This window comes from Macrobrachium nipponense, chromosome 5 (assembly GCF_015104395.2).
Source record: "Macrobrachium nipponense isolate FS-2020 chromosome 5, ASM1510439v2, whole genome shotgun sequence".
In the NCBI taxonomy this organism is placed as follows: Eukaryota; Metazoa; Arthropoda; class Malacostraca; order Decapoda; family Palaemonidae; genus Macrobrachium; species Macrobrachium nipponense.
In genome coordinates this window covers 77,162,005-77,180,679 of record NC_061107.1, presented here as the reverse complement: position 1 = coordinate 77,180,679, position 18,675 = coordinate 77,162,005, and the positions used below count along the sequence as shown (strand labels likewise).

Genomic DNA, 18,675 nt, shown 5'->3' with positions numbered 1-18,675 from the left:
CCGGCTGAATGTCAACAGACAACAGACTTCATGTGAAAGCAAAACAACAAACCAGACAATCCAGTTCTGCTGAGCGGATGATGGAAGGCATTTCTTAACTCTTCTGCCGCACCAGTGAAGGTGGCTTGTCTGTCCGTCCGTACTTTTTCTGTCCGCCCTCAGATCTTAAAAACTACTGAGGCTAGAGGTCTGCAAATAGGTAAGTTAATCATCAACCCTCCAATCATCAAACATACCAAATCGCAGCCCTCTAGCCTCAGTATTTTTTAATTTTTATTTCATTCAAGGTTAACGTTAGTCATAATCGTGCGTCTGATAATGCAACAATACAGGCCACCACGGCCGGCTGAGTTTCATGAGCCGCGGTTCATACACCATAATACCGAGACCACCGATAGATACATCCATTTTCGGTGGCCTTGATTATACGCTGTACAGAAAACTCGACTGCGCCGAAGAAGTTTCGTCGCATTATTTTTACTTGTTTCATGAGGAGTTCACAGAGGTGCCTGCTACTCTATTTAATCAAACTGGCCGCAAGTGAGCGGTTCGACCAAAAACAACTGGTAGACAAAAATAAATGTGACTTCAGCATTGGATAAAGCGAACTCTTCAAACATCACCAGACGATAAGAGTTTTCGAATTTTCAAAGGGTAATCTCAAACTAATTTAGAAGAATTGTTGACACATTGTAACTTCTGCGTCATCTACAATCGAAAACAGTTAACATAAACAAATAATTTCGTGAGATGTGTTCTCCTCTATACAAATCCACTGAACAGTTTTTCTGTAACATACAAGAAAACAAATCTCTCAAAGTAATTAAATGTTTTAAGATGCCTTCTTCTGAAAAGATAAGTCGTTAATAAAACTAAAAAACAATTGCTGCAATAAACAGCTATTTTTATGAAGAAGAAACTCTTCAACTATTCCTTTCGGCTTAATATCCTCTTCTCTCGGTAACACCAAAGTCAAATAACAGTCACATAACGGTCAGTGAATAGCAGGTACTTCAAGAAGCACGCCGAGGTGACTTTCGTTAACTCTTCATTGTGCACTCCGTTAATACTACGTACGTGACCATGACAGACGAAAAGATGGTTCTAGAGTTTATTTTAGTCTGTATAGCAAGTTGCTTTATTATTTTTTGCAGTTGCTATGTTGCTGCTTCTGCTGCTGCGATCACAGTGAAAACAAAAACTTTTTCCAAAGTAAGCTCTTCTACACATACACACGCAAACACATACACACACACACACACACACACACACACATATATATATATATATATATATATATATATATATATATATGTGTGTGTGTGTGTGTGTGTGTGTGTGTGTGTGTGTGTGTGTGTGTGTGTAATTAGTTTCTGACTGGATTTGGAAATAATGACGGGGTTCGTGTACCAGATGATTTAAATATAAAGGTGACAGAAAAGGAAACGACAAAACTGGGTCGCACGGACTTCTGGAAGATAGATGAGAACAGGGAGGAATGATATTCACAGGTATAACTCGGTGAAAGAGAACTGGTGAGGAAAAAGGTTTGTTGGGTTATGAGTTAAACGCTAAGTACTAAAGTTAAATGGCGTGAAACACAAATCTGACAGAATTTGGAAAGAGAGTGAGACTTTGCCTTGTAATTCACAAGACTGAAAATGCCATACCATCAAAAGCGATTGACAAATGAGTTTTGATAAAAAGTGCTAAGTGAATATATGAATAAAAGTGGAAGGTGGAAAACTGAGCTTTGATCAAAGACATGGAGGTAGATGGAGCCGAGGAATTTACATATTTCACCGATGGGTCATAATATAATGTCAACAGGATGTGTTTCCTGTTACGGGACAGTAAAAAGAGCGAATGTGATTTAAGTACACGACAGTCTTAGTGATGGAAAAAATAGAATCCGAGGTGCAAATGCAGAAGAGATGACCTACAAGTGTACAAGACAGAAGGCAGGTATCAAAATATAATGGAAATGGTAAGAACGTTGTCCTACGGGGAAATCACTCCATAAAGAAAAGGTAAAGAACAATGTTTCCCTAACGTCCCTGTGCAATAATTCTGAAGATTCTTTTAAACGTAACTGAATGTGTTTCTGGTGTGTACAAAATTTCACCACAGGTGACAGGTACTGCACAATTTGCAGTGCTCTTAAGGCCAGCGAAACTTTGCGTCCCACAGTTAAAAACTAAGTATCTAGGACGACGAAAGCACCCAAATGTTTCTGAGGTTTTCCTTCCTATGTAAAAGGTTTGGTGCATTAGTTCAGAGTTCTGAGGAAAATGGTTGGTGGTCTTCGAGTTTATTTGTGAATGCGTCTGTACATTAACTTGAGTGTATCTTTGATCTTGGAATGGAATGGAATATGGAATTTAGGCCAAAGGCCCAGCACTGGGACCTATGATGTCATTCAGCGCTGAAAAGGAAACTGAGAATAGATAGGTCTGAAAGTGGTAACAGGAGGAAAACCTCAAAGCAGTTGCACAATGAAACAAATGTTAGGAGAGAGTGGATAGCAAGATGGAAGATAGGGGATATGAAAGGATGTTCAGTAAAAGGAATGAAAGGGGTTGAAGCTAAGGCCCGAAGGGACGCTGCAAAGAACCTTAAGTAATGCCTACAGTGCACCTCTTCGAGTCCTGCTTTGTGAGCATGTGACTTCCCAAGCAATTAAATGCTCGCAATCGATCTCGGTTATTTTGACTAGAATTCATTTCCCTGTGACCTTGACTTGCCTGTCATCTTTTGGCAACCGATTCCACACCGTCTCACTCTCTCAGTAATCTATGACATTCTAATTATGATATGCACGACACTGATTATCTGATACTTATTTACATTTCCTCTTGCATTGATTATTGTGCTATTGCTTATGCACTTGATTACTCTCGCATATTGCATTCGAATGGTGACCTGCCCTCCGTGAATCCGTTACTCAGGAGCTCAAGCAGCTGATCTGAGAATTATGGCCCAGTTCTCCTCTGGCCCACTGTTATTCAACGACGCATACAAACTCTGGATGAGATCACTGAAACCACAGAGAAGTGGCTCCAGGACGACCTACTAACACTGGTGGTAGGACAGTAAGTGCCAGGGATAAGTGCAAGGGAGTAGGACATCAGAAATACCCATGCAAGCCAGGGAGGGAAGGTCAGGATGATCATTATCCATTCACCAGAAAAAGGCCGCTCATCAAACTCCCATACTGTAACCAAAGTCAGTCATGGTGTTCCTGAACATGACAGAAGCTCATCTTTCGAAATATAAATACATTGTTATTTTCTACCAAACACCAGGCTTTTTTTTTTTCATACTAGAAGTTCAGCTTTTTTTTCTTTTTATGAGTTGAGTTATTTTCCTGTACAATCATATTTCTAGGTGGGTTGTCATACTGCTAGTTCCTGAACATGACAGAAACTCATCTTTCGAAATATATATGCATAGTTATTTTCTACCAAACATCAGGTTTCTTTCCATACTTGGAGTTCAGCTTTTTTTTTTCTGAGTTGAGTTATTTCCAAGTAAATTTATAGCTCTGGGTAGGTTGTCATACTGCTAGCGTCGAAGGTCACTGAAAGGGTTGCAGTAGATCTTTAAAAATCTCTCTCTTCCCCTTATTCAATTAAAGATTTCTCGTGCAATTGAGTTGAATTGAATAGAAACTTTATGCCAAGCACTGGGGCCTATGAGGCCATTCAGCGCTGAAATGGAAATTGACAGTAAAAGGTTTAAAAGGTGTAACAGGAAGAAATCCTCACAAGCGGTTGTACTATAAATCAAGTGTTAGGAGAGGGTGGAAAGCAATATGAATAACGAGTATATGAAAGAAGGTACAGTAAAAGGAACGAAAGTGGCTGCAGCTAGGGGCCGAAGGCACGCTGCAAAGAACCTTAAGTAATGCCTACAGTGCACCGCATGAGGTCCACTGACGAACTACCCTCCTACGGAAGACTTCTCGTACATGCAATGAAAACAAATTCACTTTTGTAAAATGTGACATAACTTTGTCCCCATTCAAACATGGAGATTCTTTCTTGCTATTGATGTTTTTGCAGTACATCTGAAATCTAGTCCAAGCCACGTCAAAGTGAATTAGAAGTTAACTTGAGAATTAAAGAAGAGAGCGATAAGAAACAAAATCCAGTCCTCTGCTCTGAGATTCGTCATGACAGCAATCATGAAGAAAACGGTGTCTTCTGCTGCTGCTTCTGCGTCGCTGCTCTCTGCCTATTCCGTGTTTTGTGTGCAGCTTTGAGAGAGCATCTAAAGGAATGATTTCGTATTGCACAACCTAGATCACACACTCCTTAAGACTGGATCAAAATTTATGGCATTTTATATATATATATATATATATATATATATATATATATATATATATATATATATAGATATATATATATAGATATATATATATATATAGATATATATATATATATATATATATATATATATATATATATATATATATATATATAGATATATATATATATATATATATATATATATATATATATATATATATATATATATATATATATATATATATATATATATATATTTTTTTTTTTTTTTTTTTTTTTTTTTTTTTCAAACGCACACGAAACTTTCGCGTAAGTGCCGTAACCGTCAAGCAAGCGCTAAAACTGCTGGAATCTTGACATCAAGTGTCACCCTGCCACATCCGCCAGCAGACGCCCCAAATTCTGAATTCGGAAAACGAGAGAAAACAGAACAAAATCGGCGAGAGATTGAAATCTAGAAATTCACGTACGTAGGTGTTCGGCAGACCGTATTCGTGCGTGCGTACGACCGCTATTGATTTCCGTGTTGGTGGAACCGTGGTAGGGGGAGGAGGGGGGGACTTGGGTGGGTCCCGGGAGGTGCGACAGGGGTGACCCCCCAGCGGGAGTTCGTTCGTTCGTTCATGTGTCGTGGTGAGTTCTATCAAACGGCGCACAGTCCTTCAGCGGCCACCAGTTGACGTCAAGATGGTACGTAGTGCGGTCACTTGCAGCTCTCTCTTCCTCGTCGTAGGACTCTTGACATCCTATGGCGCCTGCGAATCCTACGAGAAGTTCTCGCTTCTGATGCCCCACGTCAGACCCGAAAAGGTAAGACTGACTTTGTTGTGGTTGTTATGTGTGGCAATATATTATAGCCTTGGTTCTTGGATTCCTGGAAACGGGGAATTCATAACGTGCTACACAGCCTTCATGCAATTCAAGGGCATCCGTCTCTCAAAGGACGTGGGATGTCAAGAAAAGAGAGCACCCACGTACAAAAATGGGAGAGATTTGTACGTTCCCGGTTAGTTCCTTTCATGTCATTTTGATTCCTGCGACGCGAACGTCAGGAAAACTGTGCGTATTTACGTGTAAAACATACTGCTCATTCCTATGAAAAACAAGAATTTCTCTGTGCATCTCGCTACTTCAAACTCAAGGAGAAGCGATTTCATATCATTTCCCCTTCAAACGAACAATATCTGGGGGTAATTGGCCTCGCTGCCATATGGGAGGACGCAATGTACGCTTCGATTAGGCTGTAAAAGCTGTTCTTTCTGCCAGAAGATTTATATTAAAACAAAAAATGACGAAACGAGAAAACCATATGCTAGAGTGACGGTGAATGCAAGAGCAGAGTAGACCTCTTGGGCCGATTTTTCGCGAAATAGGCGGTTTTGTTTTTATATGACAATGCCGAGGCATGGCTGTGTGGGCGTTCCAGTCTATGACGTCGATCTGACGTCACTATAGCACCTGCCTGATGTAAAACAAGTTGCCATCGTGGACTTGAGGTCACGCACGCCCGCGTTTTCATGTATTTCGTTGTAACACTGAAACCTGTCAGTAGATTTATGTGCAATGTTGCATACATTTGCAGTTCATCACACGTACAAATCTCTCGAAATAGCTGCACCTTGCACGCGCAGATAAAATTAAGACGGACATGACAACACCGGGAAAAGTTCATTATAAATCCTTTTTCCTCGTCCATTTTTAAAGGGGAGAGAACCTCTTAAATCCAATAACGAATAAAGCTAAAATATGTCTACGCGCATCGAGTGAATCTTTAAAATTTAAAGACTGTACGATTCTTCGTACACGACAAAGGATTCTGCTTGCTGCGTGACTTAAGGCATTCTTTAAAATCTAAAGACTATACGATACTTCGGACACGATAAAGGGTCCTGCTTGCTGTGTGACTTAAGGTATTCTTTAAAATTTACAGACTATACGATTCTTCAAACACGATAAAGATGTTCTGCTTGCTGCGTGACTTCAAGCACAGTCTGTTCCCCGTCGTTCCCTCCAGCTACACCCAGTCGACTTCCAGTCATTTCAACTGTTCCAAGCAGTGTCACTCACGCATACACGATGCCTTCGAAAATAGCTCTGTTCCGGGGCAGGTGGCTTTCCGCTGTCTGGAATGCTATCGCTAATGGGTGTGAACCCGTTACAATAACGGGGTTAAACCCTAAACCCTTTAAGTAGTTCATGCTTCCAGTATAACGCGTTACTAGGCAGTTGCGCTACTTTTTTCCCTCTTTAAATTCGGGTCGGGTTTATGCGCTCGTCCCAGATATACATTATATTATATCATATATCATTCTGAGAAAAATTAAAATAGCCTAGCAGATCTTTAAAGCGAAGCAGATGGACTGGCATGCCACCGCGTCGATTCTGGCCCCCCTCCCCACCAAGCCCCCTCCCCCCCAAAAAAAAAAAAATTAAAATAAATTGAAAATTCGGAAGAAGTTTCATTTAGCAAAATTCTTTTAATTAGTCTGAATATTATCAATAGAATTAAAAACTATGAAGCGTAGTGGGTTTACACTTGAATGTTTTTTTTTTTTAATCATTCTGCACATGTTTTTCAGTTGATATTTTTATTATATTCAAATTACAGTGACACCATGTAGGTGAAAATAGAATTTTCAAAATATAACCAGAGGGCCCTTATTGATTCTTAAAATAATTTCCATCATAATTATTCAAATGATAGATAGTGTTGTTTAATGTATACTGAATCACTATTGAAACAGAAACTAAGCGCAAGTTAGTTGAAGGATTAGCAAAACAGTTACAGAAAATAAATGCGATATTTAACTCTAAAATCCAATGGCAAAGTTCGTTGAACCAAAGCAACTTCCTAAATCGGTTTAAAACAGGTTCTTAGGCACATAAAAAAAAAAAATTAGCACTGTGAAGCACATATAAGAAGAACCACAAATTAATCATTTTCATAAGGATGGGGCATTTGAGATGAAGTTAAAAATAATTAGTAAATCTGGTTATGTGTAGAATATGCAGAGACCAAGCAGCATAATACAAGAGAAACGAGGATTTATCGTGTAAATCCGCAAAACATTTCAACTTTAAAACTAGAAACACTTTTCATATTTGCCGAAGTAACTGGAAGCCAAATTGTCAAAACTTTTATCTTAGTATCAGAAGAGATCATGTTAGGGTAGATTTTTTTTTTTTTTTTTTTTTTTTTTTTTTTTTTTTTTTTTTTTTTTTTTTTTTTTTTTTTTTGCCATTAAAATAACCACGACACTAAAACTGTTTGGTGTTAATGAGAAGACTCACGATTCGGAACTCAAAACTCATGTTAATAAAATGATTTATTATTATTATTTTTTTTGTGGGGGGTGGTAAGCAAGAAATTAATGGACATTACTGCACCGTGAAATAAACCCTTTTCGCGGTTTTGCAGACAAAGGTAGCACTTCGTAACTTTCGTTCCTCTGTCGAAGCCAAAACTCATTTTCAATTCCGAAATTATTCAGGACCAACATCCAAGCGCCTCAGTGGCGTGATCGGTATGGTCTTGACCTCCCACCTCGGTGGCCACAAGTTCGATTCTCGGGCATTCCACTGAGTGATCAGAGATGTGTATCTCTGGGGATAGAAGTTCACTCTCGACGTTGGTCCCGTTGCTGAATAACCACTGGTTCCATGCAACGTAAAAATACTATACAAACAAACAAACAGGACCAAGATCCGGAGAAGACGTAGAATAGTATCAGCAACGCTTATGACTCTCCAGTGAACGTGGAGCTTTCATTTCAAAGCTCTTGTGAATTTCGATTAAGATTTAAAACATCGAAGAGACTTTTCTCTTCATTAGGATACCCGATGCTGCCTTTACAGGAAACAAATGCGCAGATGTGACGCCGTCGAATCAATTGGACCCCAAGTTAAAATAACTTAATTCTTCAAAAGACAGTTATTTCATACGTTATCTATAATCATATAATGCAAATCTGCACATTATATATATACAATAATGAAGGCAGGGGAAGCACACCAACAGGTCAAGGAACTCATATTTATTAAGTTGCAACGTTTCGAAGCCAAACAGCAGGCCTCATTTTCAAGCTAAAAAGTAACACTGTCTAATTAGGCTACAGTATTAAAATACACAATGTAAGGTACAATAAAACAATCACAGTTAAAAATACAAATAAGGACCAACCGTTGAGAGCGAAGACAGAGGAAGGACTAACAAAAAACGTAAACAGTTCACGAGAGGTAAAGAGGTGTAGACGTGGCATGGGTGTTCAGTGAGGGGACCAGTTTTTTAATAAACAAAGATTCATTAATTGTTAAAACCTTGTGATTGGAAGCTCTGACCAAAACCTTAAAGTCCTTGTACTGAATAGAATACCTACATTTATCGGTATGATCCCTTATGTTGGAAAATTCGGGATTCGAAAGCTTAATGCCAGTTCTAAAGCTGACAGCTCCATGACTGTCAATTCGGACCTTAAGTAACCTGTGTCGATCCAATATAGGTTCCTCGATTACATCGAGGACAAGTAAATTTGTAAATAACACATGAGGTCATCAATGGATCCAAACGATCCTTGAAGCTGAAAAGGCTACCGATTTTCAGTGGGTTTGTGGGTATAATTTTAGAGAAACCTCCGCCTGTTGAATATATATATATATATATATATATATACACATATATATATGTATATATATACACACATATATATGTATATATATACACATATATATATGTATATATATACACATATATATATAATATATATATATATATATAATATATATATATATATATACATATATAGCCTATATATAACCATGCAATGAAAGCTACAAAGCGTATCCAAAAAGGCACGAAGAATTCGAGAAAAGGGTATTGTGGCTATTGCAATTACATTATATATATATACATATATAAAAATATAAATATACATATATATATGTATATATATATATATATATTATATATATATAAATATATATATATATATATATATATATATATAATATATATATATGTATATATATATTACATATACATACATGCATGTATGTATATGTAATATATATATACATATATATAATATATAATATATATATATATATATAATATATATATATTATATATATGTATATATATATTACATATACATACATGCACACACAAATGTATGTATTTGTGTATACAGATGTACAGATAGATGTTTATGACCGAACATACAAAATCCTAAAAAAATATATTACGATGCGCTTCTGTTTTGATACTGATAACAATACATGTAGTAAGTGGTTGCTCCAAGTGTTCGTTTTGCAAGAGCATATATATATATATATATATATATATATAGTATATATATATATATATATATATATCCTAATGTGTAAACTTGCGTTCACTGAACACAATTAAAAAATACGCCAAAGTTCTTCAGCACAATCGAGTTTTCCGTACAGCGTATAATGCTGTATGAGCTGCGGCCCATTAAACTTGAAGCCACGGCCTGGTGGTGGCCTGTCCTATAGCGTTGCCAGACGAACGCTGATGGTTATCTTTAAACCTTACACATAATAAAAACTACTAAGGCTAGAGGGCTGCAATTTGGTATATTTGATGATTGGAGGGTGAAAGATCAACGTATCAATTTGCTGCCCCCTGGCCTCGGTAGATTTTAAGATCTGATGGGGGATAGGAATAGTGCGGACGGACAGACGAAGTTGTAATACCTCCGTTCGCAGTGATATTACTCAGGCAGTTTGTTCGAAAGGACTTAAGCAACGCATCCTTTAGAGTACAGATAAAAGTTAATCCTAAACATCTCTAATTTTTCTTGCAGAAGTGAATCTTTTTACTATCAATTTCTACATTTAAGAAATAAACAAATAATCAATGTAGTTCGTTTGTAGTACATTATACAGGCATTAGTTCGAAAATCGTTCCTCGATGAACGACTGGTTTACGTTTTCGCGTACCGATTCGGTAGTCACGAGTTCGATTCCTGCTCTGCCAACGTAGAATCAGAGGAATTTATTTCTGGCGATTAGAAATTCATTTCTCGATATAATGTGGTTCGGATCCCACAATAAGTAGTAGGTCCCGCTGTTAGGTAACCAATTGGTTCCTAGCCACGTAAAAATATCTAATCCTCCGGACCAGCCCTAGGAGGGCTGTTAATCAGCTCAGTGGTCTGGTTAAACGTATTTGGAGTTCGAAAATCGGGGGGAATTACCCGCGGGGTCATTCGCCCCTGCCAATTTGTATGACTCATGGCAGGGCATGAAATAATGAGCGCTAATTCGAGTTATTTGCTCGTGTCTGTTGCTAGGCCATTAACTCCAATTACCTATAGTGCTCCTTATTTACCGCCTAAGAAAGGGCTTATATTGAAGGCGAATGAATGAAAAGCAATTATCATCAGTCTGGACATAGCGATTCTTCCGCCCTCGCCGATACTTGCTGTTGCTACCTTGAGCAAGCAGCCTACTTTTGCTCAAGTCTGCCCTGCGCCAATTCACACCCTCTTGCCTAATTCGTTAATTGCTGCATTTACGCTGCGCATAAGAACAATTTCCATTCTGGAACATTCTATTCATTGAAAGAAACGCTCGTTTGAATATATAAATGAATGTATTTTTTTTAACTTGAGTGCATGAAAGCTATCTTCGTCTAGCGTCTGCGGTTTCCACGATGATAACGAAACGGGGGAGGGGGGGGTGGGTGGGAGGCTGGGTGGAGGGGGGGGGGGGGGGGGGGGGCCTGAGTTTGCCTTAATGGATAAGCAAGCCGCCTGCATAATTCAGATAAAAGGTCGGCTTTTGTAAGCTCCGTATTGTAATTACACATACGTAATGGAACATACGGGTGGGGCAACTCAATAGGGTTTTGTATGCTAATAAGGAAGATCGAAAGTACACACACACACATATATAACATACATACATACATACATAAATAGTTTTAAATATTTATATATATATATAATAATATATATTATGTATATATATCTCTATACCTAATATATATATTTGTGTGTGTGTGTGTGTGTGTGTGTGTGTGTGTGTGTACAAGTATAGACGCACATAAGTGAGTAGTTTAACACCATCAAATATAATGCACACTATCGGATGAGCATCTAAATGTGTGAAGGATGTGGGTAGTCCTTTACACATTCAGAGGCTACCAGAGAATGGTAGTCTCTTACACATTCAGAGGCTACCAGAATGGTAGTCTCTTACTCATTCAAAAACTACTAGAGAATGGTAGTCTCTTACACATTCACAGGCTACCAGAATGGTAGACTCGTTCGCATTTAGTAACTACCTAATGTGTGAGAGATGGGTAGAGACTACCAGAGAATGGTAGTCTCTTACACAATCAAAGACTACCTATCTCGAAAATACAGGCCACTCTCATCCGTAATAAAATTCCTCTCCACACACCTTGAACACTTAACCCTGCTAATTTTAATTACCGTGCCGAAATAAATAGGTCTGACGTATTCAGATCACAGAACATTCATTTAGTCAAAGTGGAGATGATTAGGGTGATTTTTTACCAAGTTTACAACGATCACTGACGACTGAAACCACAGTTAACGATTTCAAATTCTTATATTTATATTCTACTATTCTTCCTGATATTTACAATTTGCCATACATTGCATTTAGAGGCGTAATTACATGGGATTTCAGTATGTAATGATGCTATAGGACAAGTAGTTAAAAGTAGCGGTGTATAATGGCAAATTATGCGAAAAACGGGATGAGATCATCAAAGAGAATTAACAAGAAATTGGGGATTATTATTACTATTATTGTTATTATCATTATTCCGAAGATGAGCCCTATTCTTATGGGAGATCTTCAAAGGAAATTAACAAGAAATGCGGGCTTATTATCATTATTATTATTATTATTACTATTATTATTATTATTACGAAGATGAACCTTATTGTTATGGGAGATCATCAAAGGAAATTAACCATATTTTCTAATTATTATTATTATTATTATTATTATTATTATTATTATTATTATTATTATTATTATTATTATTATTCCAAAGACGAACCTTATTCTCATGGAAGATCATCAAAGGAAGTTAACAATAAATTCGAAATTATTATTATTATTATTATTTTATTATTATTGTTATTATTCCGAAGATGAACCCTATCCCTAGAGAACAAACCTACAGGGTCCACTGACTTGAAATTGAAGCTTCCAAAGAATATGGTGTTTATTTCGAAAGAAGTAACACAAGGTAGTGGGAAATACAAAAAGAAGAGATTAGTTATTAGAAAAACAGAAGAATTAACAAATAAATAAATAGAAATTCAATTAAATAATTAAAATACAAGGCGAATTGTCTTAAAGCGATATAGCATATCAAAGGAAAAAACCCACTGATCATCGGCAACGCCAAACCAAGGTCTATAGAACTCGACGCCGACTGACTCAAACGAAGTCGTTATGATCGTCATAAACCCACACCATTTTTTGTTGGTAGGTAGTGACCAGAGGACTATACCAAACCCCTCAAACCCCCCTTTAACCCCCTACCTTACAGCGCCTGAGTGGCGTGATCGGTATGATCTTGGCCTGCCACCTCGGTGGCCGCGAGTTCGATTTCTGGTGATAGAAGTTCACTCTCGACGTGGTTTGGAAGTCACGTAAAGCCGTTGGTCCCGTTGCCGAATAACCGCTGGTTCCATTCAACGTAAAAACACCATGCAAGCGTACAAACAAACAAAATTAACCCCCTGCCACACTTCGGGCCGCCTTTGGGCATATACCAACAGTGCAATGGTCAAGACCAGTTAACTCAGAAGCAGACTTGAACCAACTTGAAAATCGTATCCATATAATTCGATGAGACAAACGGTGCTAAGAAAAAAAAGTCGGTATAGGATTCAGAAAAAAATTAAGATGATTCGGAAACTATGTCATTGGTAGCAAACAGAAATTGTCAAATTTTTCTAATGAAATCGATGTAGTATCACACCGGAAGAGGACTTCGGCACCCGGCATATTACGTTGCCAGCCTATCAGTCGTACTTTATTTCCATTTTCTGAACATAATTTGTAAAAAAATATAAAATAAAATAAAATAAAAAAATAAAAAAATAAAAGTGATTGGAGTGTATCACATAAACAATATTTCACATTTTTCAAGCTACGATCAGTAATAACAATTATGCGATTTTGTACTTAAATGTCAAACAAACCGTTTGCGAAAAATTCTAACCAATACCGCCGTTCTTGAGTGCTTAACAAAAATGGATTACACGACGAACAAAATTCGAGCTGGTTTCTTAATCGGTATCAATTATTATTATTAAAAAATGACGAAGGTCTGAATCAGAACTATAATAAAGGTGAAGATCAACTCGGCGAAGAGCACTTCCTGGTGACTCATCTCATCACAGGTCACAAGAGGATGTTACCGAGCAAACAGACTCAGAGTTGTACCGAGAGGTAGGATGCTCACACGGTTCATATTCAGATGACTACGATTAACCCTAGACAGCGAGTGCAAATGATGACGATGTTAACGCTGACCTACTACAGAGCTGGATTCGAGTAATCAAGACTAATGGGTTAACATAACTATTGCCGCAACATATAACTGCCAATTCTACATAAAGACTGAAGTGTCATTTTGCTGCAATCTGAGAACGTTCTATGAATTTAATGGTCCATAACAACAATGCAGAAGTGGGAGAACTTTATCATTTGGCCGACACTGTTACAAAAGACCATACTTTCACCTAACCTCGAGTAGCAGTTGTTTCAGTCCGAATGCGTAGCTTTCTTGTCATGGGCTGAAGCGGTAGTACTATTATAGACCCACATCAACCATCCATCTGATAGCTAAGCCAGTCCCTTACCCTTACAACGCTCCTGATTGGCTGTCGATAAGCCAATCACAGGGCTGGAAACTCTCAGTTTCTCCAGAGAATTCACATAGGCAGGATGTATGCTCCACCTCTCCTGAGGGATACGTCTTTCAAAAGTATCCCTCAGGTTATACCTTACTTAGCTTCTAAATTTACATTCACGGACACCTATCATCAAGAATAATGAATGACTCCCTCGATATAAATTTTCCATCTCGTGTTTTCAGTCTGTCGCAGCCTATTGCCATCAAGATGCGATACTCTATTTCCAGATCCCTTTCGCATGAAACCTTGAACAAATTTCCTAAAATATTTCTCGGGGACATAAAGACTTTTAGGGTATAAAAGCACAGAAAGCATCTACTCCATGACCATTCATTCATTCATAAAATTCTGCTCACGTATTCACTATTGCACTACAGACTTAAGTTTGACGAGGCATCACATTTGCTTTGTTGGTGACTGACCTCCTCTTAATTTATATCTCATTTATTTTTTTTAATAATAGCTGTATCACGGCAAGATTAGGATTAGTATGGCGAGGTCTTCTTGGTTTGTGATTTAGGATGGTGTATAAATTTTCTCTGTGCACTGACCTCTCTCCCTCCCTCCCTCACACTGAGGGACCTGGGGCAACCCGAACGAGCTGTAAGGTCTGTAAAGTCTCCCTCACTCTCTCTCTCTCCACATTCCCATATGCTACCCACAACAATCGATGCCATTTAGGTCAGCAGAGATTCTCACCCAGGACATTCCTCTCTTCCATCGGCCCAAGAGTATTATTAGGTCTACAGACAAGAGAGACTGGCTCATCTGGCATCACAACAATGTACAATCCGACCGGCATAAGCTACTGGAAAATAAGCACACAGCGCTGCTTTATGGGCTACCAGGAGAGACGCAACAAGAATTAGAAATGACCAGTGACCCTGATTCTTCCTGCTGTACCCAACAGACTCACTGGTTTTACACCCAATACACACCCTCGTAGGAACCGTCTTCTACTTGTTTAAAATGACCCGTGGGTAAAAAGAACAAGGGCGTCCATTCAACCTAGAGACATAATCGCGTAGGTAAGCCCTTACATATCTACAAATCTATGCACCTTTTCTAAACTTTACTCCCACATCCTTCATAGGAATAGAATATAGAATTTGGGTCAAAGCCCAAACACTGGGACGTATGAGGTCATTCAACGTTGAAAGGGAAATTGAGAGTAAAAAGGTCTGAAAGTTTTAACGGGAGGAAAACCTCGAAGCAGTTGCACTTTGAAACAAGTGTTAGGGGAGGGTGGATAGCAAGATGGAAGAGAGAGAATATGAATGTAGGTGCAGTAAAAGGAATTATATGGGTTGCTGCCAGGTCCCAACACGTCTTTAATATCAAAGAGCATAATCATTCTTACCGTAATGAAAAATAAGTATAAACTAAACAATAACAAACTTCTCTTTACATTAACATTATTGTCTTTTTCTATAATGGCTCCCATCGACGCTAATTTGCGCTCTTAAGATGCGTCCGCACGGTCAAACAATGTTCGACGGACATTGTTACCATATCATACAGGATGACGTCATAAGCGTTGAAACGGTGGAAGTAGATCTGGCAACAGTGATACCAGATGAGGTTTGTATACCACTGCTTTTACTCCGCTCGCAAGGCAAAGACTTCAGACAATTGTTAATTGGTAACAATGTTTGTCCGTCGGACATTGTTCGACCGTGTGGACGCATCTTTACTGGAATCATTTACCGGAAGTAAGCAAGTATAAGACCTTTTCCTTAGTAAGTAGCGCATTTATGAGACTCAAAAGGCGCGTAAGATTCAAAGCTGGGAATAATATACTTTGCAAAACCTTCTTCATATTCTGAGAAGTAACTGGTTTTTTATTATGTCTTGCGACACGTGGCTCTTCAAAGGATTTTGCGTTGGGCCCTGCAGTTGTAGGAGTTCACGCTCGCGATAAAGCATATTAAAGGTTCTGATAACTCTTATAACATCGTTAAGCTTTTTCTTATCAATGAACTTTTCTCGCTTAGGAATGAGGTCCACGTGGACAAAATCATTAAAAATAAACAGAAAAGCTACAGACGAGTCCAAAGAGTTTAGCATGTTCGATCCGCGTACATAAAGCTGACTCAATCTAAGTAGACAAACGATTATGGTAATAATAATGCTATTTTCGTCGTGTTCCGGCGACCAAGGGTGAGATTGAGAGGGAGCGTCATCTCAGGTAGCGTTTCTTTAGTGGAGATTCACACTCTAGAACGCCTTGAAGGCTTTCTAGAGGTCGCTGGCACAAATACCTACCTACTACCTTGCCTCTTTCTCCGAGACTTCCATCTCCGGTCTGCGAGTCAGGCTTTCGTGGTCTTTACCTGTGACCTTAAATCTGGTCTCCAGCACCTTTATTCTTGGAAAAGAAAAGATGTTGCTTAGATATGAAAGTCGCAGAAGCAGAAATGATCAAGATTTTATTGCGGTTCCTTGGAGGGAGGTCATAGCGAAGTTATCCATTCGTAGTGCAACTGCTTAGAGGTTTTCCTCCTGTTACACCTTGCAAACCTACCTGCTACTGTCAATTTCCTTTCCAGCTCTGAACGACCTCATAGATCCCAGTGCTTGGCCTTTGAACTGAACTCTGTATTCCATTCCATTCCATTCTCGGAAAGAGTGACTTTCTTCCTTCCTTTTAAAGACGTGTAGACAGTGTTTTGCCGCGGGATGCAATTTGTATGCAGACCTTACCTTACCTTAGTCTACCAGAGAATTGCTAATATATCTTCCGGTATATTTTGCATCTTCCAATCTTGGATGGTCTGGGATGCAGCTTAGATATTTGTCGAGTTTATTCTTAAACACATCTACGCTCACTCCTGATATGTTCCTCAGATGAGCTGGCAGCGCATTGAATAGACGCTTCATTATCGATGCTGGTGCGTAGTGGATTAATATCCTGTGTACTTTCCTTAGTTTTCCTGGTATAGTTTTGGGCACTATTAATCTAACTCTGCTTGCTCTCTCTGATATTTTTAGCTCCATGATGTTTTCGGCTATTCCTTATATCTGTTTCCATGCTGACCCTGAGGGTGATGCTGACCTTGAGAGAAATGTAGGTCGAGAAAGGAAGAGGCTGGGGATGACAATCGAATAAAAGTTTTGGTGGTTTTTTTGTACTCGGCCATAAGTGAGCCGAACGACGGTTGCTATTTGCATTGTGTGCATTCCAATCGACCTAACTTTTCAACGAAGGCTGCCTGCCTGTGTGAATATGACAGTTACTGACCTTGTGAAATAATGAACAGAGGGAGAAAATGTTTCAATTCCAGACCGCAAAAAAAAAAAAAAAAAAAAAAAAAAAAACATTCGTTCCGGGAATGAATTTACTAAAACGAGTAACTATTCTCTCTCACTTTTCTATAAGTATACATATACGTGCAGCCCTCTAGCCTTAGCAGTTTTTTAAGATCTGGGTGCGGACGGAAAAAGTGCGAACGGACAGACAAAGCCGGCACAATAAATTTTCTTTTACAGAAAACTAAAACTGGAAAAAAAAATCCACTATCAAGAGTGTAGGATGGAAAATGCAGTCCCTCCTTTGAAGCCTGTTTCTTTGTTTGTATGGTGTTTTTACGTTGCATGTAACCAGCGGTTATTCAGCAACGGGACCAACGGCTTTACGTGACTTCCGAACCACGTCGAGAGTGAACTTCTATCGCCAGAAATCCACATTTCTCACTCCTCAATGATATGACCGAGAACCGAGCTCGCTGCCAACGAGGTGGCACGCTAACACCACACCGACCACGCACTGAGGCGTTTTTGAAGCCTGTTAATTACAGTCAAAGTACAGTATAGTACTGTTTGTCTGCCGCTGCATGTATAGAAACACTGAGCAGTCTGTTCGCGAAATCAAAACTCAAGAAGCCGCAAGAGTTCAGGAAAGAAAGACAAAAGTGAATAGAATTCAAACTGGCCATTCGCACTTTGTTATTCTACACTCTGCACATCTAAAAAGAGCCTCTTGTTACTCTCACCACGAAGTCACTGCCCTCTTAAAAGTCTGCTGCAGGCGAGGCCTGACCCATACAACAAGAGCCACTCTCAGTCTCAGTTCTCGTCCTCCTACGGCTCGCAAATCATCTTGCGCCCCAAGGTTTTTATCTTCTACGGTTTGCTCATCTGGGAATATCACAACGTTTTGAAAGGGAACAACGAGAGTGTTGTTCTTCCAAAAGCTACCGTTACGCAACGGTTCCTTTCGCCCAGTTCACACATACTAGATTCAGTTTGCCCAACTGCATCAATACGATTGGCGTATATATAGTGCGTCCACTTGAAAGTACTTATGGGTCTTGCCGGTTTGCGTCAAATGGAGTTACATTTCGAAGATGTTCTCAACACAACGTCAACTGGATACGTTTCGAGGATTGTTTCCTACCCGAAAAGCTACATCCGGAAACGTGTAT

The 18,675-nt window shown here is 38.8% G+C and overlaps 1 protein-coding gene and 1 long non-coding RNA gene across 4 annotated transcripts in view; one reads left to right on the top strand and one right to left on the bottom strand.

Moving 5' to 3' along the window:
* Positions 1-18,675, bottom strand: part of LOC135215430 (uncharacterized) — a 94,693-nt gene that overhangs the window by 66,822 nt on the left and 9,196 nt on the right. The window lies entirely within an intron of this gene.
* Positions 4,965-18,675, top strand: part of LOC135215425 (peptidylglycine alpha-hydroxylating monooxygenase-like) — a 59,968-nt gene continuing 46,257 nt past the window's right edge. For all 3 annotated transcript variants that reach the window (XM_064250061.1, XM_064250062.1, XM_064250060.1), the window contains exon 1: positions 4,965-5,123. In XM_064250061.1, coding sequence (XP_064106131.1) covers positions 5,001-5,123 — 123 coding nt within the window. In that variant the 5' untranslated portion in view covers positions 4,965-5,000. The remainder of the gene's footprint in view (positions 5,124-18,675) is intronic.